Here is a 21,966-nt window from a genome sequence, read left to right on the forward strand (position 1 = left end):
AATGATATCCCAGTATTTTATAACAATAATGGGTCATTAGTCCATTATGTTGGGTATGTAATTGGAACATTCTTATCTCAAGAACATTAAGATAGGGATGTGAATAAGGTGTACTAATAAGAAAACATCCACAAGAATCTATAGTCATCCACTTTTATTAGTAAATTTTGGTATAAATAAAGAGGATAAATTTTTTTGGGAAGTTCCAAAAACACCTCCATTACAAAGATGTATCTTTGTAGTGACAGGACATTTTAGTTGGGTTGATGCCCAAATTTATTGTGCACCTCTCTAATTTCTACAATTTTAAGATGATATTTTCATCTAAAAAGACCTCATAGTCGTGTCCCATGGTAGCATCGATCCCTCTCCTCGCTTGTCCCCCATCGCCAATCCTCCATGTCAACTATTTATCAATCAAAGGGAAAAAGACAATTCATTATTTTCATCTATATGAATCCAAATAATATAATACTTAGATTACTTAGAATATCACCCGAACCAAACTTTATTACTAATCAAACAAATATTTAGGGATTCCAAGATTGAAACATCATATTAGTGACTTAGTAATTTCTATAATAAGTAGATTAATGTATAATACTAGTGGACAAACTATATAAATCCAAATCCAAATAGCACTATTTAAAATATATGAAGGATTTCTAAGGTTAAAGCCATATCTTCATCACTTATTTGTTAGGTTTTCCATTATACTAAAACCCGCAGGAATTAGTAAACTTCCAAACCATTATCATCATTTCTTTTATTGGTCCTAGGGTGGATCCGAGAGTGATTGTTAGTCCACGTGATCGATTCCCAATGAGGTGAGTGTGAAAATCCAACAGCCCCACTCAAACGCAAATCGAGGAATCGAACCTAGGCCAAGGCTCTAATACCATGTTAGGTTTTCCATTACACCAAAACCCACAGGCATTAGTATACTTCCAAACCATTATCATTACCTTTTTGAGTGGTCTCAGGGTGGATTCCAGAGTGGCGGTTCATCCACCTAATCGATTCCCAATGAGGTGAAGTGAAAATCCAACATTAGTGTGCATCTATCGCCAATAACAAAGCACAAGATCTTACACAATTACATAATTATAATGGGACTTGTCTAAACAGGCGACAATTTTGCCCGAATAACAAATCTCTTATTAGAATTTGACGATTTTTATTTTCAAAATATATGAAACCGGGAGTGTTTAAATGATTTTTTTAATAGTGGAAATAGATTCAGCATCCTCAAGAACCCCTAAAACACTTAAAATTCTGAAACTTAACAAGTATAACCTAGATTTCAAAAAATTTCCACCAAAATTCGTCAAAATCATGCTAGGAAAAACATTTTTTTCCAACTATAATGTGTAAATAAACAATTTCCATTAAATCCCAAAACATTTAACACCTTACAAATTAAGATGTGTATCATTGAATCGTAAATTCAACAACACGCCTTAACGTACAAGAATTCAATTGTCCACCACGATGATAAAGGTCACTCGTTCCCTATATAATGGAGTTATATTTCCATGCCCTCTCATATATACGAGGGCTTAATGCAAAGTATTCTAAACTTATTATCACTTCCAAGTTTAAAGTGAATGTTCGAACAAAATTAGAGTGAACAAGATGAGCTGCGGGGCAGCTAGTCCCTGCCCTAATCTGGAGGAACTCAAACAGGCTGAGCTCTTCATGTAATTTTTGTTACTCGTGTTTGATAAGCAAGGAGTAATTCCATCCATGAGCCCAAGGTCTTCAAACCAAACCTGAAATGTGTACGAATATACACCATGTTCATACATGAGTTTAAGTCGAACATGGGAGAAACCGTCTAGTCACCGGTCATTGATGGATACCGTTGCCAGACACGAGGTGACCCACCAAGGCCAATGCTCTAGTGAAAGATTCAGTTTACCGATCACTTGCAGATGCATACGCAGTTCCTGGTCCGCGGCATGCATACCTTCTATATCGAGAGCTAGTAACAGAGGTTAAGGCTGCATAGAAGCACGCAAGGGCTTCACCAATTGAAGTTGATCCGGCAGAAGCAAAGGTAAAGCCAGCCAGCTTAAGGTAAAGGTTGCATGGACGGCCTATATTTATGCTGTGGGTGGAACGGGATCTACTTGCGTAGAGTATGGATATGCACCTTGATATGCACCTTGGAATGGAACTACAGACTCTCGATCCCAAACTTGAACTGGAAATGAAAGCCTTTACCAACTACTGATTATAGTGCAGGTCCGCTGGTAGCTATGATGCCGATGGGCGTGGTGCTCCTACCTTCGCTTCCATCTCTGTTGCTAGTGGTGGTTCAACCGCTTCAACCGAATCTGCTACTGATGCTTTCATTCGATACTTGTTTTTTTCAGATGTTTAACTCTGAAATAAAGTTAATTCATGGCAAATACACTGGGGTTAGGGATGTCTTTTCGCCAATGTTCTTCATGTAGATAACAATTTGTGCTGCCAATTAAAATGAAAAATAAACATCTGATGAACCTACTTTACCTGAATTTTTGAATGTGGATTGAAGAAGTTCAATCAAGAATTATCACCTGAGATGTGATGACTACCAAGAGGCCCACTGGGAGATCAAGATTTCTTCTGTAGTAGATCTTCACAATGTTTACAATGTGAATCGCTGTCACCGATGTGGTTCCAACACCTGCAAAGATAGTAATGAGCACATGCTCTTTCAGATTGAAGGGTCCCGGATTCAGGCAAAATTCATATCTGGTACAGGATAGCCCATACTTTCTCTTGGACAGTGCTGCTGCCATAAAATGCCCAATTGGCAGAACAACGATTTGCTCTGAGACCGCAGTGACAGTAAGAGGTTCTCTTCTGTATGAGAAGAACTGGTTGAGAAACGACAGAGTAATGCATGAAAGCAATCCGAGCACCCACACCCTGAATGTAAACATTGGAAGAGAACGATCATCGGTAAGATGTATCTGACATTGAATTCAGAATAGTATATTTTTTAAATGTTATATAGGTTTCAATCTTGTCCCAATTTTTTCGTGGGATGTAATTAGAATTTTTGGAATTATGCAACGAATTTAAAATTTCAATCTAAGGTTAAAAAAATTTAAAATATAAAAAGGAGTTATATTTTTAAAATATGCAATATACTGATTTAGGACGCGGTGGATATTGCTTACCTCATGATATTTGTGTCATGAGCCATCAAAATAAGCCTTTACCACGTGCATTGCATGCAACCACATACATTACATGCAACCACATACATTACATATGTTGGCCTGTGTAAAACATATGTTGGCTAAGGCAGGCGTCATAGCGAAACCTGAGACAGCAGATAAAACATATGTTGGCTAATGCAGGCGTCATAGCGAAACCTGAGACAACAGATCAATTCTCTGAGGCAGCAGGGAGGTGAGGGACTCATTCTCTGTGGCAGCGAGGAATCAGCTGCACTCGTTGAAGCATTGAAAGAAGCAGTTGGAGCACCAGTTAAACTGGCTTTTTCATTCCCTGGAGCATCCCCATTCGCTGCCCCTTCTCGGACGAACTGCAAATTGTGCCTGGAATTTCACCAACTGAATTTCTTGCCTTCGAACCTTTATAATATTTGCAAGAGTTTCACTGCAAACTTGGCTAATTTTCCCAATGATTTCTTAGTTTTTACACGTTCTCATTTTAATATTTCACAATTTTTTTGCAGAATGTTGTTCCAGTGAATGACAAAATCTTCAGATTATGCGTTGTCTGGTAGCGGATCCTGTTTTTGGTGGGGAGATTAAAGATGTCAGGGGACAGGAAAATTGCGTGCGTGGAGAGAAGAAATCTAGGGAAAGAGCTCCTAAGCCAGCTGCAGTGGATGATCTTGCTGCCAATTGCTTCTCAACAGTGAAAAACCAGGTTTGGTTCTGAAATGCAATTCTCCTGATCTTAGCCTTTATCTGCATTTTATCCCTAAAGTGGAAGAATGAATCAGGGAAAGTTAGTTTGATCCCATATTGTTGCTAAAACAGGCACTGTTATAATGATGGCTATGACTTATTTTTCAAGAGCAAACTTCTGAAGTATTCACAATTTTCACGCAATATATGCATGTCCAGAGCTGATTTCAAAAGCTAAGTATAGGACACATAACTTCAGAATAGCCCATACATTTGGTCAACTCGATTTTACACGCTGTGCATTTCTGGAATTAAGTATGCAAATTTATTTGCCAAGAAAAGACGGTTGTGTACATTTAATAATAAGTTTTTCTCACCTTCCATGCACTCCAGGAATAAAGAAAGATTTATATTCTTTAATAACGACAATATGTATCTGCCATTGAATTCAGAATAGTATATTTTTTAAATGTTATATAGGTTTCAATCTTGTCCCAATTTTTTCGTGGGATGTAATTAGAATTTTTGGAATTATGTAACGAATTTAAAATTTCAATCTAAGGTTAAAAAAATTTAAAATATAAAAAGGAATTATATTTTTAAAATATGCAATCTATGTTACCAGAAACGTAACGATTGGCAGCATTTCTGCGAAAAACAGCTCCAGAAACCATACGGGACGGGAAACCACGTTTTATACGGGCGTTCTCGTTTTTATTGACAGGAAACTGGTTTTTGGCGAAACTGATCGTTTCCCCCAACGTTTTATGCAAAAACGTTTATCCGTTTTCCCTGCAACGTTTTGGTTCCGTCTCCGTTTTTTCGTTAAATCCCATTTAAAAAACAAAAGTTGCCGAGTTGGTCCATTTCAAAAATAGTGGTTTCCAACTTGAGTTCTGTGAGTCAGCGGCTGTGTGAGCACGATTTACGCTGAGAGGAGCGTAGTGCCTGCCCGTAACGCGAGGTGTGAGCACGATTTAAGCTGAGAGGAGCGTAGGTTCGTCATTCAAGTTTTCAACAGACACCGGTCAAGAGCAGTTTAATCAGAGAGGAGCGCATCGAACAGAGTCCATAGCATTTTGGATTTGTGAGAATTCCCAATTCACTGGTATGTTTCAATGAACCTAGGCTAGCAATTGATCTTTAACTGTAAACGGTGTTCTTATTTTAGCTGTGGTTTCGAATTTTTGTTGAATTTAAAAAATATCTTGACAAAATAAACTGTAATAGGTAAACCGTAACCGTAACATCTATTTTCAAACAGAGACAAAATGCCCCTGCTGCTGAGAGCCTTTATATAACAGGTCTTGCATAGTACAAAATAATTCATTCAAAATTTCAATGTATTTAAATGATTGCAACTGTTGGTAAGTCCACTGATTTCTGGTCTCTGTGGTCACATATTTACTCAAATTAAGTATTAGAAATCAAACAATGATGCTCATGAAGATTTAATAGATCCAGCACAGTGTGACTGAAATGAGCACTATACTGATAATAATTTGCTCTCACTCTACCGCCAAGGGTCCAGCAAATGGACAGATTTAGTTTTAAAAGGAGATTAGCGAAAAGAAACCAAGATATTGCACTTGTTGATTGACAGACGCTTTTAAGATGGACAGTTAAGTGCTTGCTTTTTGGCTGGCAAGAAAATGACCTCGCTGCGTCAGTATTGCCTTTTTCCCGGCCGTACAATGGCCAAGCAAGAAAATGGCCTTAACATAGATTAAAATTTTGAATAGCCTAGTATGATTTAATTAGGTTTAACGTTTATAGGTTAAGAATATATTTCTTAAAGAAGATAGTTTCCCAATTAAATCACACAATCTTTGGTTCATAAACAAATATGAGTAATTTTTATCGTCTACAGCCAATTCACCATAGAATTCATGAAATCCAATTCACCAATGACCAATCATCATATTCTAGGAAGTTTCAATTACTCCACAACTATGTTTTTCCGTCATTAATTCCTTAATCAGTTGTTGATTTCCATTTTACTGCGGTTGCGAGATTTAAACCTGGGTAATTAGGATGACAATTTTTCCTCACAACCAACTGAGATACACCAAGTTAACTTATGGATCAGTTGTTGATTTCCATTTTACTGCGGTTGTGACATTTAAACCTGGGTAATTAGGATGACAATTTTTCCTCACAACCAACTGAGATACACCAAATTGACACTTACATTATATTCTAGGAAGTTTCAATTACTCCACAACTATGTTTTTCCATCATTAATTTCTGGATCAGTTGTTGATTTCCATTTTACTGTACCAACTGAGATACACCAAATTGACACATACATGATACATCATATTCTAGGAAGTTTCAATTACTCCACAAATATGTTTTTCCATCATTAATTTCTGGATCAGTTGTTGATTTCCATTTTACTGTGGTTATTAGCTGTCATGACCTCAGATATAGACTCCTTCAATTCTACGTTGAAGGACCCTTTGACTCTGTGCCTTCATCTTACAACCTCCCTTTTTTTTTTGGCTGTTGTTCCCACTTTGGGCAGCTGTTTAATTGCGTATTCTATGCAGGTGTATATATTCTAGCACTTACTGAATTGAAGCTGTCATGACCTTAGATATAAACCCCTTCAATTCTACGTTGAACTTACCATAGAATTCATGAAGGACTGCTTTAGTCAGTTCAACCATAGGTTTTTTAGATTCCAAAAGTTTTAGCTTATCAGGATTTTTCAATCTGGACCACTAGATTTGCAGATTATCTTGGAATCCCCAATGCCCATGTAATTCTAAATTTCACAGATCTTCCCAAGGCTATATATATTTACGAATAAAAACAATTATCATTTTTTTTCAAAGGAAAAAAATGGTAATTACATTGATCATATACCAACATCACTTATATATATAAGTTGACTACATTCCATATCTGTTTCATTTGATAAATAATCTTTGATTCCGCTGTTTCTATTTTACATATTTTTCAGCTCAAAGTTAGTATTGTAAAATCCAGGCCAAAAAAATTAAAAATAATGATATTCTGATAATCTATAATCTATTAAAACCATAACAATTATTAATCTGGGAATATTTTGGAAGACTTTAAAATATTTACCATCCAAATAAGGATGACCCACCTACTTCACATGTCGAAACATTAGATTTTTATGATTAAAATTAAATCACTCTTTATAGATGTTTCTTTAAAACTTCACATGTGGAAACATTAGATTTTTATGATTAATGTTGTGTTTTATATTGTTAACATTTAATCTTGTTTTTTCTCTCTCCTCGTTTCTTATACAAGAAACCTGCAAACTCTGTTTCTCGTACCGTTCTCGTTTCTCGTTCCGTTTCCCGTTTCCCGTTTCTGGTAACATAGTATGCAATATACTGATTTAAGACGGGGTGGATATTGTTTACCTCATGACATTTGTGTCATGAGCCATCAAAATAAGCCTTTACCACGTGCATTGCATGCAACCACATACATTACATGTGTTGGCCTGTGTAAAACATATGTTGGGTAACGCAGGCGTCATAGCGAAACCTGAGACAGCAGATCAATGCTCTGAGGCAGCAGGGAGGTGAGGGACTCATTCTCTGTCGCACCGAGGAATCAGCTGCACTCGTTGAAGCATTGAAATAAGCAGTTGGAGCACCAGTTAAACTGGCTTTTTCAATCCTTGGAGCATCCCCATTCGCTGCCCCTTCTCGGACGAACTGCAAATTGTGCCTGGAATTTCACCAACTGAATTTCTTGCCTTCGAACCCTTATAATATTTGCAAGAGTTTCACTGCAAACTTCTTTTACTCAGGCGTCATAGCGAAACCTGAGACAGCAGATCAATGCTCTGAGGCAACAGGGAGGTGAGGGACTCATTCTCTGTGGCAGCGAGGAATCAGCTGCACTCGTTGAACCATTGAAATAAGCAGTTGGAGCACCAGTTAAACTGGCTTTTTCATTCCCTGGAGCATCCCCATTCGCTGCCCCTTCTCGGACGAACTGCAAATTGTGCCTGGAATTTCACCAACTGAATTTCTTGCCTTCGAACCCTTATAATATTTGCAAGAGTTTCACTGCAAACTTCTTTTACTCTGGGAGGCTAATTTTCCCAATGATTTCTTAGTTTTTACACGTTCTCATTTTAATATTTCACAATTTTTTTGCAGTTTTTACACGTTCTCATTTTAATATTTCACAATTTTTTTGCAGTCTTTTGTTCCAGTGAATGACAAAATCTTCAGATTATGCGTTGTCTGGTAGCGGATCCTGTTTTTTGTGGGGAGATTAAAGATGTCAGGGGACAGGAAAATTACGTGCGCGGAGAGAAGAAATCTAGGGAAAGAGCTCCTAAGCCAGCTGCAGTGGATGATCTTGCTGCCAATTGCTTCTCAACAGCGAAAAACCAGGTTTGGTTCTGAAATGCAATTCTCCTAATCTTATTCTAAGTATTTTAGCCTTTATCTGCATTTTATCCCTAAAGTGCAAGAATCAGGGAAAGTTATTTTTGCAGAAAAATTTATGCACGATTTTAGTTTGTTAGAACTATGGAAATGCAACTCACATTTAAATAAAAAAGCGTTAAAAATCACAATATACATATTAAAAAGAAGAACAATACAACCGGATTTCTTTGTCTCCCACCATAAAGTATGGCCCAATTTTCCAATTTTTTTTATTGCTCCCCACTTTATCCCTTTCTATGATGTATCCACACGTTTTCTTACCATCTTGGGGTATGCTAGTATACAAAAACTTGATTAAGGTGAAGTAAAGGTTAACAATAAATTATTTGATTGCATAGGCAGCTAAAAATCTGAAACAAAGGAGGAACACACAAGGTGGACGTGAAAAGAAGTTTCAATCGTGTTTATATTTGGCTCCTACGTTACGAATGAAGAGATTTCAGTTTACCTGGTTTTAAAGAAATTCATACTAAATATATTGCATTACTACAGTATCTAGCGGTATATTGCATTACTACAGTATCTAGCGGTATGTATCTGTAAAAAAATGCAAAATTGGTTGAATCAACCTAGCCCAATTTTCCAATTTTTTTTATTGCTCCCCACTTTATCCCTTTCTATGATGTATCCACACGTTTTCTTACCATCTTGGGGTATGTTGGTATAAAAAAACTTGATTAAGGTGAAGTAAAGGTTAACAATAAATGATTTGATTGCATAGGCAGCTAAAAATCTGAAAAAAAGGAGGAACACTCAAGGCAGACGTGAAAAGAAGTTTCAATCGTGTTTATATTTGGCTCCTACGTTACGAATGAAGAAATTTCAGTTTACCTGGTTTTAAAGAAATCCATACTAAATATATTGCATTACTACAGTATCTAGCGGTATATTGCATTACTACAATGTCTAGCGGTACGTATTTGGAAAAAAATGCAAAATTGGTTGAATCAATCTAGAATTGACAGCTCTTTTCATTTACCTGGTTTTAAAAAAATCAACCCATACTAAATATACTCCATTACCAGAGTATCTAGCGGTTGCTCAGGGGGCAAGTTCAGCCGAAGGATCTCCTGCTTCCACCGAAGTTAGGTGATTATGGTACGAGCCAGAATCTTTCAGCGATGTGCTCTGTTTACTATTATTTCGTACCCTTCTCTTACCATACAATCATGGGCGCGATAGGTTAGCGAAAAAAGGGCTCCGAGAATGAATTTATCAAGTTTTCTGAATATCAGAACTTCAATGCATCAAGACACTTGGAAAAAGCCATAGCGGTTGTCGAAGCCATAACAGTTGTCGATGAAGCTGTGGCAGCTGTACATGCAGAGACAGCACGGATAGTTATCTTATCAGCGATGATGGTTATCTATTATAAGATCCTTGTTCTCTATTATACTAAACAAATATACTATGAACAAATATACTATGATTAACATATGATTGACATTTGATTTAATGCTAGCATTAGTTGGAAGCTGAATTTCTAAATTTCTAAATGTAAAGCGCAAATATGATATAAACGTATGTTTTTAGCCTCCCACCTCGGGAAGAGGCTAAATAAGACGATCAACTGGATTGTTGTTCAAAAAGTTTGGTTATTCGTCATAGTAGCTACTTATTCGGGATGATAAGCAGCTGAATTTAATGCTAAAAACAACATTTCGATTGCTATAGTCCCTGGCCATTGCCAGATGGCAGGGACTAATAAGAAAGTGAAGTTGGAATATTTAATACTAATGAATAAGTATAAGATTTGAGGTGGAATTTAAATAAATTGATGATTAATCTTTATTTTGCCGTTAGTGTTTAATCGTTGTGGGAAATTTTTATCATTATGTTTTGTCAATATTCAAATTTTTAATTATTTTGTTTGTTATTAAAATATTAAAATTATAATAAATAATGTTTTTTTATAGTTATTGTGTGTGTTTTTATAGTTATTGTGTGTGTTTTTATAGTTATAGTCTACGTGATCAATTTTAAAATTTTTGTTGTTTAAAATGGGTTTTTGATTGTGTATATGAATTTAAGGCTCTGAATTTTTTTGGGCACTCTAGATTGTGGAGAGTTTACAATTCAAACTTGTGATTCCAAGAAATCCCTATTAGGCAAATTAAATCGGAAAAAAATCCAAAAAACTCTTCAAAACGTAAAGCAAATAAGGCTTTATGCACAAAGCTTGGTTACACTTTTTGGCAAGTGAGGGCGCATTTTGGATGAAAAACAACAGCTCGTTCAAGCCATTTTAAGCGCTCGATCAAGCCATTTCAAGCACTCGATCAAGCCATTTTAAGCACTTGATTGAGCAATCTTTAAGCCCTTGAATGAGTTGTTTGAGAACTTAAAGATAACTTGATTGAACATTAAAACAAACCCTCGATCAAGCTCCTTTGTAACTTGAGGTTATCTACGAGCTCGATCAAGCCATTTTTTCGAAATTTCCCGCCAATACAACCTAGGTGCGGAATTAAAAATGGTCCCTCAAATGAGACTTAAAGCTAGATTGAGCCTTTATTTAACCACATTAAGGGTTCAATTGAGGGTTTCTTAAACTCTCGATTGAGCTATTTGAAATTTTATCTCAAGCATTTGATTGAGATGATTGAGATTTTTGAGCACTTGATCGAGCTACTAAGGGCCTAAAAAACAGAGTTTTAGCTCCCCTTCTGCAGACTTTTTTGCGACACCATTTTGTACCATGACAAGCTTAAAGCATAATTTGTCCTTAGGTGGGAGAGTTGATCATATTGGATTCGTGAAGGAATCTTCTATCCAATAGCATATAATTTTAATATTTCGAATTCATATAATATTTTTCATCTTATTTATTTTAAACATAATGCTTGATTTCTTTTTGGACAATTTCAAAGGGCCGGAATAAAAAAAATAACATAAAATATACACATAAAAAAAACAAAATAAAAAAAGACCACTATCTTCGTTTACAAGCTCTCTTCAAAAAAATAATCTTGGTTTTCGAATTTATTTAATTAGTTGAAAAAATCTTACGTAAACACGTGTCTGCAAAATGCAATTGGAATATTACATTGCCAAATTTGAAATTAGATGTCATAACATAATAAAAAGAAATAATTAATTGTTTCCATTTAATTTAATTAAATATAAAATTAACATAAATTTATAATAATTATATTCAAATATTTTCGAAATAAATGTAAACAAATGTATTATTATTTTATTTTTTTAATTATTATATTAAAGCATTTTTGAAAAAAATATAATTGTTATTATTATATGGGTTGATGGCATAGTTAATTGCAATGAGATCATTCTAGATCTGACCATCTATTAGTTCTGACTTGACCAATCTCGTTTATTTGTTATAATCAAAGTTAAAAAAAAAATATTATATATAAATATATGTAATTTATTTTTCTAGATGTTTATTAGATAACATAGCCAAACACTTATCTCTAGGACGAGTAACCTCCTCATGCATTAAATTGTTCAATAATATGGTTGTGTAGTGTCAGTACAATTTTTTTGGAAATTAGAGTCCTAGCATGCTATGTAAAGCCTTGCAAGTGCAAGGACACTCCAAGGATGCTCCAACACACCCTCTCTGCTATTCAAATTTGTTAATATTTAGTTTACTAACAAGTAAAATATAACATTGTTCACTTTGGTATATATATATACAAAACATTTATCATAATTAAGAAATGACAAGTTTTTAAAAATGATTATCGGAGAGGCACTATACAATTCAATATGGGAGAAATGTTGTAGTATTTGTAAATGATTGTAAACATTCATCTCAATATGGGAAAGATGTAGCTTTAATAAAATGAAACATTAGACCAAAAGTAATAATAATAAAATATTATGTTAACTCAATTAAAAAATATAAAAATATAAAAATAATACATTAATTTAATTCAATTTATTATATTGTAATTTTGATTTTATTAATAAAATTGTAATTTAAATATATTTATCACATCAGAATAAATTTAAATAATAATGATTCATATTTCAAAATATGTACTTAATAAACATATGAAAACTTTATATATATATATATATATAACTAACACACCATACTTTTTACATTCTTTACTTGGACTAAAGTTCTAATGTTGTGTCATTGGAATAATTTTCTTAGTTATAGACTAGTGAGCATAACCAGACCTATCTACGTATTATTTTGATATGAAGTAATATAAAGAATCTCACTAGCTTACAAAAGAAAATAGTTTCCCCAACCATCTCTTTAGAACTTATTTTGTGTATTCAATTAGAATTTTAATAAAAATGTTATTAATTTTATCCGGTTGAACACATAATATTTTGGATTAGGAATCCTATGTAAATACTATAAATACAAAAATAAGAGAAGTTGGAAGATGAAGATACATTGGGAGATGGAACCCAATAGTTTCCCTCTCCTTGTATATAGTCATATTATATCTTAATGCAAATAAATCAACACATTCATGGAGCTACTCCTGGGCTGACATGGTATCAGAGCCAACTCCCAAATTAGCCCTTTGTGTTGTAACTTCTGCAGAACTATGCCATTATTCTCCGTCAAATATTTGTCCAATATCTATCATTATCCTTTATCCCCCTGATTGCTTTATCAATTACAAACTTTGCCTCTGTTTTGAACATTGGTGTCTCCTTGAAATAACTTCATGTGTGATGAATCTCTACAAACTCTCTCCTTTCATCGCTCCATACTCGGCTCCCTTGCTCTTTATGCGTTGAATGGAATATTGTTGGAGGAATGCATAGTGGAAGACGCAGTGGAATACCTTGACTGTGTTAGACGTTTCTCTACATACAATATGTTGAAGTTGATCATGAGACAGTGAAGACCATGTCTGTGTTGATGGATGGTCTATTGCATGCTTTGCGAAGACAATGTGCCTCTTTTTGAAATATGTGTGCGATTACTAAGTTCTCTATGGTAATTTCCATACTGTGAATACCATTGAGTATCTCTCTTGTGTGGTGTATAGATTTTTGAAGATTATTTATGGTGAATGTCGTGTTAATGGTATGGAGGATGGTATATTGGCTCTGCATTGAAATTATGTGAAGACTGTGGGTTCTTTATTATATGCATCGTGTCGGCATGGTCGTTGTTTATTATATGTTGGTGAAATACGTTGAAATCCAGTTTTGAAGGTTGTATGGTCATATTAAAAGTGGTGTCATATTTTATATTTCATGAGTGAACTTATATAATATTCTTTGTGTCCCTTCTTAAATAAAAATGATAAAAGTGTATGAATTATTTTTAAAAGGTGTGAGTGGTATATTAAAGGAGGTGTGAGTGGTATGGTATTATATGCCATATGGTATATGATAGTATATTTTATGGATGATATATGGGGGAAAATATATATTATTTGAATATTGAGAGCTTCCATTTGAAGACATAATTATATGAAAATTAATTAGTTGCAGAGACATCAATTTTATTGCAAGTATTTTGGGCTCAGTTAAAATTTTATGATGCATTCACTTATCTCTATAGTGGGAGTAGTTCTCACTGGAAAGAGAACTAATATGAGTGGTCAAGGAAGATAAAACACATCCTCATTTTTAATGAGTTGTCGAAATGAGTTTGTGAAGAAGAAGGAGACAATGCACCTGAAAAGCCTACTTCATATAAGGAGCTTTCCATCTGGTGAAACAAGAACATCAAAGCCTATGCCTTGATTTCAACATCAGTAAATGGAGAGGTGAATCATCATATTTATCCATTTTCAAATGCCTTTGAATCCTTAAAGAAGTTGAAGGAATTGTATGACTCACACTTTGAACTTGAAGTTGTTCAATAAATGATCAAGTTGTTCAATCTTGAGTTGAAAAATGATAACCCTCTTTCCTTAGCATCAGAAATAAGATCCATTATGCATCACATAAAAACCATTGGTGTTGAAATAGATGCTCCTCTCACTACTTATGTCCAGGCACTATATCACACTTACTCACATTATATTGAGTCATTGAAAGCAAGTGGAAAACTTAAGTAGATTTCCTTTGACTCCCTTGAGAAGAAGTTTGCTGAAAGAGAGAAGGATTTTGGGAAGAAGATAGCTCTTCATTCTTCTAAAGAAGTTGTGTGCCTTGCACAAAAAGAGAAGAATCATGCACAAGATTCTTCTAGAGGAAGAGGTGGTTGAAGAAGAAGAGGAAGGAAGAATTTTAGAGGCAGGGGGGCAGACATTTCGAAGGAGAAAGGTCTGGTCTTCATTGTATATGATGAAATAGAGATGGAAATGATGCTTCCACATGTAAGTTGCCTTGGGATAGAATCAAGCAGGAAAGCAATGAAGGAAAAGGTAAAACACCTGACAAAGGGAAAGGAAAAGCACCTGAATCTGCTCATTATGTTGTGGAACATTGCAACATTGGAGTAACTGAAGACTTATTCAATGCTTCACTTTATTCATGGAAAGATGCTTGGTTGCTTAACTCAGGAGAAACTTGCCACATGAATTTTAGGAGAGATTTATTTTAAGAATTCACTGACAATGTTGATGGAGGAGTATACTTTTCAGACAAGTCAAAACTCAAGCCATTAGGGCTTCGCACCATCAAGCTCAAACTTCCTGGTCTTCTAGACTTTTTTTTGCATGATGTTTTATAATTCCCAGAGTTGAGGAGAAACTTGTTTTCTTTGGTCCACATCTGCTAGCAAGGACACTCCATTCACATATTTGATGGCAAGGTTGAGGTCATAAAAGCATCATATCACTCACTTTTCATGACACGGATAGAGGATGAAAGACTTCTGAAGTTGCAAGGAACCTATGCTCGTGCACAAAACTTTTCATATAGTTCTCACTATGATGAAGGTACATTTCCATCAAGTCTTTTATGACATGCTAGATTTAGGAATTTGAACTATGAAAACCTTCATTTGTTGAACAAAATGGTGTTAGTAGTTTGCTTACAATTCCTAGGAAACTTAAGAAATGTGATGCTTGTATCTTAGGAAAGCACAACAAATAGTATTTTCATGATTCTCATTCCAGAGCACATAGAAATCTTGAACTCATTATTGTTGATTTATGTGGCCCAATGCCTTTTCCTTCTACAAATGGTAGTAAATATATGATGACATTTATTGATGACTACACCAGAATGTGTTGGGTTTATTTATTGACGAACAAATCTAAAGCTTTTGAAACATTCAAGAACTTTCATACATGGATTGAAAATTATACACAATATCATATTATCTCTATTCATACTGATAATGGAAAAGAATATACTTCAAATGAATTTGAAATCTATCTTCTCCAACGTGGGATTAAACATCAAACAATTGTACCTTACAATCCCCAACAGAATGAAGTAGATGAAAGAATGAAGAGGAAAAAATTAAATATGGTACATTCCATTATGTTTTTCAAGAATGTTAAGATGATGTTTTGGGTTGTTGCAATTCTATGTGTTATGTATATAAAGAAAATGTGTCCATCTCATGTTATAAAGAATAAGACTCCCTATGAAATGTTGTATGGCCACATTCCTTCGATGAGGCATATCAGGGTTTTTGGTTCCACCTGTTATTCCTTGATACCTAAGGAAAAGAGAAACAAACTTAGTGCAAGGAGTCACAAATGTATCTTCTTGGGGTACTCAAATACCTCCAAAGCATACTGTCTTTATGATGAAGTGAATAAGAAGTTTATAATATCTAGATATGTCATCTTTCTTGAATCTTCCAAGACTGATAATCTTGTTGAGCGGTAGCTTGATCGTCTAGATAGATTCAGACATGAAAAGTATTTTCAAGAGTTTAATAATGATATTCCATATCTTGAAGGGGGGATTCCTATATTGGATAAATCTGTGGAATATTCCTCTGAAGCACTCTCTCCCCCATATAAAGCTCCAGCCACTGATGACACGTTGAGTGACGTAATTGAAAGAATTGGGGAGACTAAATCTTGATTCAGCCCCATCTCAGTCAATTGAGTAGCCTAGGCCATCTCAGAAAGTTCCTCCAAAATGGCTAACAATTACACTTGAAAGTGTTCGTCCTGATGAGGTTGGAAAGACAGGAACAAGAAGGTCACCTAGACATAACGGAGACAATGCATACAATCCTATTCATTAGTTGATATGGATGTTTCTTATGATTGTGAACTAAATATGTCTACAGATTTCGAACCAACTTCCTTCAAAGAAGTCACTTCTCATGATGAATGGAAAGAAGCGTTGCAGAAAGAATATGATAGTTTGATAAAGAATGGCACTTGGAAGCTCGTTGATCCTCCATTGGAAACCAAACCAATAGGTTGCAAGTGGGTCTCCAAGAACAAGTATAAAGCAGATGGCTCACTTGATAAGCACAAAGCTAGGCTTGTGGAAAAATATTTTTCATAGAAGGAAGGGGTCGACTATGAGGAGAATTTTGCCCCCACAGAAAAATGGGCTACCATCTGGACACTCTTTTCCTTGGCAGCTCGTAACAGATAGAAAGTCCATCAAATGGATGTAAAAAATGCTTTCTTGAATGGAGATTTGAAAGGGAATGCTTTTATTTCCCAACCATAAGGATTTTTTGTGAAGGGTCAGGGACATAAAGTATGCAAGCTTGTAAAATCCTTGTATGGACTCAAGCAAGCACTGTGAGCACAGTAAGAGAAGTTAACTAAGAATCTTTTGAAACAAAATTTCAAACATTATGATCTTGATGATGCAAGTTTGTTTGTCAAGAAATTTAGAAAAACAGTTGTATATCTTGTGGTGTATGTAGATGATCTCTTGATGACAGGGAACAAGGAGGGCTACATTGCATCCATAAAGAAAGAATTGAGGAAAGGTTTTGAAATGACATATTTGGGCTATGTTCACTACTACCTGGTATTGAAGTAACTCAACATCTGAAGTTTATATTCCTCTCTTAGAAGAAGTACATTAGAGATCTATTGAACAGGTTTTGCACGGTTGAGTGCAATCCTTTAACTACTTTAATGGAACATAACTTAAAGCTCACATCCACTGAAGGAAAATAATTTGAGGATGCAACAAAGTATAGACAGCTCATAGGAAGTCTCAAGTACTTGACTACTACCAGACCAAACATTTCATTTGTTGTTGGAATCCTCTCCACGTTTATGCAAAAGCCTTGTTAGGATCACTGAACTTCATTATGACACTTTCCAGGAATTTTACAAGAAGAACTATCATGGTGATCTAGGTGGATGTTGGTGGCCACCCTCCTATTCCACTTGGACCCCCACCATTGTCTCTTTCAATTTTTTTGTTTCCTTAATTGTAGCACAGTTTACTATTTTTGGTAGTTTTTCGGGTCCTGAACTTCAGAGTCGTTTTGAGGCCCTAAACGATGTGTTTTGGGAAAAACGAAGCCCTTGAAAAGTTGTAGTCCTCAGATATATATTTCTAATGAGGTAGTGTATGCATCAAACGGAGATCGTATGCCAAAGTTACAACCACGGGAAGTTGATGTGCCAATTTATCCAAACAGGGCCTATAGTTTTGGTGCTTCATCTCCTAGGTTTTGGATTTTGGGTGTTTAGGGTTTTCTATTGTTTCTCAATAATAAATAGGCCTCTGAGCCTCATTGTAACACAGTTCAGAGGCATGTAGTTGCCACATCTCTTCTCAGAGATAAGCTACCATCGCCCAAGCTAGTCTTATTTCCATTTTCTTTGTACGCATATTTTAGCGTTTGATATTAATGAAATGAAAGAAATGTTATTTCTATTACATCTCTATATTTATGGTTATATATGTAATTTTTTGCATTCTTTTTTAATTTTGGATCATTGGTATCAGAGTGGTCTTCTCTTTCTTTATTTTTCTTTGTGTGTCCCCAACGAGGTAGGGATATAAGGAGTTAGGGCTCGAACTAGTCGAACCTTTGCAAGAACAACATCACAAATCCTCATAGCCTCCCATGTCAGAAGAGAAGAAAGATGAGGGGACAAGAGATCCTTTCAAAATATTTCTCGAAGAAGCCCTCGAGTGACAGAGGAATGCGATGATGGAAAACTTTGCCCAGATCCTTCAGCGGCTACCCAAGGGCAATGCATCTCCTTCTAGCAGCTACTCTAGAAGTGCCCCACCCTTTAAGGTACAATTTAACTTTGATATCCCCATATTTGAGGGTTATATAGATGCAAACATCGTAGATAAATGGTTAAATTTTCTAGAAGGATATTTTTCTATTCATGATATTTCTAGCCGGGGAAAGATTACTTTTTCACTTCTCAAAGCCACCCCCCATGTCAAGCAATGGTGGGAAACATACTGTAAGAAGAAGGATGAAATTACACCCTCACTATTTACAACTGCAACCACTTGGAATTCATTCTGAGACGCCATCAAGGAGAAATACTACCCTGTTGGGAGCTATGAGAATAAATACATAAAGTGGACCACACTGCGGCAAGGAAGGGACCAAAACATGTTAGAGTTTACCAATGTTTTTCATACCCTTCGCACAAAGTTGGGTATCAAGGATTCTAAGAAATATTTGGTACTCAAGTACCACGACTTCCTACACGGTACATCCAGGATGAGATGGAGTTCCTGGACATCTCCTCACTCGACATGGTGTACTGATACACTGTTAATATTGAGAAGAAGTTAAAAAAAGTGAGATTTTGGATTTGTGAATCCAAAGTAAGGGAAAGGCACCCCCAAACCATTGAGTAAAGGGCAAAGCCAAGGCGGGGTGACCCAAGATAAACCATCAATGTCGCAGGAAAATACAAACACCAGGAAGACAAAGAAGGACACATGAAAGTGGTGTGGGTTCCATAAGAGCTCCACTCACAACACAAGTGAGTGTTAGGCCAAGCAGTCACTGGTGGCCAAGATGAAGGCTTATGCGTCAGACACATGTTTTGACTCTAAGTCAGAACCCGACAAGGGGAATGACAAAGGGAAGCAAATCATTAATGCAGAGCCCAGTGCCACTAAGGAAACCACCAAAGATTGAGCCTGAAGGTCCAAAGGAGGGGGAATGCCTATTCCACTCATAGATGTGGGTGAAGGGCTCTTCGCTACAGTTCATTATCGATAGTAGGAGCCAAAATAACTTCATTTTAGCAGAGGTCATGAAGTAGATAGGCCTACTAACTACAACACATCTGTAGTCGTACACCATCGGGTGGCTTCACCAACGATGAGATCTTCACATTAGCCAGCAGTGTCACCTTCCCTATAGTATCAAGCCCTTCACGGATGAGGTAATTTGTGATGTTTATCCTCTTGAAGTTTGTGATGTATTATTAGGACAACCATACTTGTGGAAGCGACATGCTTTATTTGAGTCTAGACCCTGGTCTGTTATTATTTCTTTCAGTAGTAAGTTATACAAAATACCAGAGGTAGCCCTGCCTACTGCCATCTCTTTGATCTATGCTAAGCAATGCAGCAATATCATCTCCTAGACTGGGAAATTTGTTTTCTTTCTGATTCACTCTCAAAGCAAAGAGAAGATCATAGCCACATCCATGGCCCCTAGGAAGGGTTCCTCCCCACAACAGAAGCAGGTGGATATGATCGTGGAAGAATACAAGGACATCTTCTCCTCACCCACAGGGGTACCCTTGCATTTTCAGGTCAAGCATTCAATCGATCTAACACTTGGATCACCTCTACCCAATGGGATGATATAATGTCGCTCCATTCTGGAAAATGAAGAGATCAAGTGGAAAATCCATAAGTTTTTTTGAAAAGGCCACATCTGATCAAGTTCCTCATCTTGTGGAAGCCTAATTCTACTTGTACAGAATAAGGATGGGACTTGGAGGCTCTACATTGATTATCAGCCACCAAAAAAAATAACTATTAGGAACAGGTATCCAATTCCATGATTGATGACCTTCTAGACCAACTCAAGGGGGCCAAGTATTTCAGCAAGATTAATCTGAAGTTTGGCTATCACTAGGTTCTAATAGACCCCATAAATGTATGGAAGACCATCTTCAAATCCAAGGAAGGTCTTTTTGAGTGGTTCGTTATGCCCTTCGGGTTGAAAAAATCCCCTACTACTTTTATGAGGCTAATGGATGACATCTTGCGGCCCTTCACCAACTCATTCGTGGTTTTTATCTTGATGACATCCTCATATTTAGCAATAGTTGGGAAGAACACTTGCAACACATTCGGCAGGTCTTGCAAACTGTTCGGCAACACAAATTGTGTGCCAACTTGGCAAAATGCACCTTTGGCATGAACCAGGTCCAAAATTTGGGGTGCATCATAGATGAGCGTGGTGTGCATGTCGATTCGACTAACATCTAAGTCATTCAAGATTGGCCAACCCTGACCACTCTAATGGAGATTCGCATCCTTTTGGGCCTTGAAATTACTAAGGGAGGGGCGAAAGAAAAGTTTTCCTGGTTTAATTCCCAAAACAAGGTGTTCATTGAGTTGAAGCACTGACTCTACTCTACACCAGTACTCACACTGCTAGACCTACAACAACCATTTGAAATCAAGATAGACACCTTAGACTATGTTATTGGTGCAGTCCTCATCCAACACGGGCATCCAGTGGCCTATCATAGTGAGACACTTTCTGATACAATTGGGAAGTACCCCACCTATGATAAATAGATGTATTCCATCGTGCAAGCTTTCCGATAATGGAAGCATTACATAATGGGGAAGGAGACGGTCATCCACATTGATCACCAACCTCTTAATTCTATACAGACACAAGGGAATTTGTAAAATGATTGCCATTAGAAGTGGTCTACATATCTTCAACAATTCCACTTGAACATTAAATTAAAAAAGGATAGCACCAAAAATGTTGTAGACTGCCTCAACCGACCCACAGTTGCAGCACTGACTACTATTCTCAACTCTTGTGGCCAAGAGACCTCTGGATGGCCCCAACTATACAAAAATGATCCAAATTTCACCTCCACATCGTAGATGCTAGTAGATGAAAGAAATTTTTTTATTTCCACCTCCACAACTCATTATTATGCAACTTAGACCACCTTTGTGTTCCTTCAAGCGAGCGTGCTAAGCTAATTTGGGAAGCGCACTACAGTTGGGTCGCAGGACACTTTCGTGTGGAGAAAATTGTGGTTGTACTACAAAAGTTCTTTTATTGGCCCAAACTCTAACTAGATGTTGCTTAATATATAGAATCATGCAATGCCTGTGCCATCACCAAGCCAACCATCAAGAAGAGAGGCCTATACACTCCTCTACCTACTCCTAGCTAGTCGTGGGAATCTACCAAGCAGGGTAATGGTCGTCTATTTGTGGTCGTGGATAGATTTTCTAAGATGGCTATATTGGCGGCCTACAAGAAGAATATCACAATAGAGAAAACTGCCAAAATCTTCTTTGAATGAGTATGGGTACATTTTGGGATCCCGTAGACCATTATATCATATCAGGATAGTAGGTTCTTGAGCACATTTTGGTCAAGCCTTTGGAAACTATTAGACACCAAGGTCACCAAGTCAATTTCCTTCCATCCCTAGAGTGATGGCCAGATGGAGGTCATCAATAGGATGATAGTGCACATACTCTGCATGTACAACTCCAAGCATCCACGAACCTAGGATGAGAGTCTTCCCTATGTGAAACATAGTTATAATAGAGTTCTCCATAGCTCGACTAGTCATAATCCCTTTCAAGTGGGTCTCATATTT

At 36.3% G+C, this 21,966-nt stretch overlaps 1 protein-coding gene across 3 annotated transcripts; it reads right to left on the minus strand.

The window, feature by feature from the left end:
* Nucleotides 1-2,108: 2,108 nt before the first annotated feature.
* Nucleotides 2,109-9,529, minus strand: LOC149230663 (oligopeptide transporter 7-like). 3 transcript variants are annotated; one of them, XR_016248017.1, is made up of 5 exons: nucleotides 9,306-9,529; nucleotides 3,174-3,948; nucleotides 2,764-2,919; nucleotides 2,518-2,674; nucleotides 2,109-2,388 (listed from the first exon to the last, which is right to left on the minus strand). XR_016248017.1 is itself a non-coding variant. In XM_089379037.1 (4 exons), the coding sequence occupies exons 2-4, from the start codon at nucleotides 3,197-3,199 to the stop codon at nucleotides 2,383-2,385; spliced, it is 387 nt and encodes a 128-aa protein (XP_089235163.1). In that variant the 5' UTR covers nucleotides 3,200-3,948; nucleotides 9,306-9,529; the 3' UTR covers nucleotides 2,109-2,382. The 3 variants fall into 3 exon arrangements, 2 of the variants coding, with proteins under 2 accessions (XP_089235163.1, XP_089235162.1); XM_089379037.1 differs by having other exon boundaries at nucleotides 2,565-2,919; XM_089379036.1 differs by having other exon boundaries at nucleotides 2,518-2,919.
* Nucleotides 9,530-21,966: the final 12,437 nt, after the last annotated feature.

Source organism: Pinus tabuliformis, chromosome J (assembly GCF_031772625.1).
Source record: "Pinus tabuliformis cultivar Carrire ecotype Pingquan chromosome J, CPIR1, whole genome shotgun sequence".
Lineage (NCBI taxonomy): Eukaryota > Viridiplantae > Streptophyta > Pinopsida > Pinales > Pinaceae > Pinus > Pinus tabuliformis.

Excerpts from the sequence above, each read along its gene's own strand:
- LOC149230663 (XM_089379036.1), bottom strand. The coding sequence starts at position 3,199 with ATGGCTCATGACACAAATATCATGAG. Across the intron at positions 2,920-3,173 it reads CATGACACAAATATCATGAG|GGTGTGGGTGCTCGGATTGC; the intron begins GTAAGCAATATC and ends GTTTACATTCAG.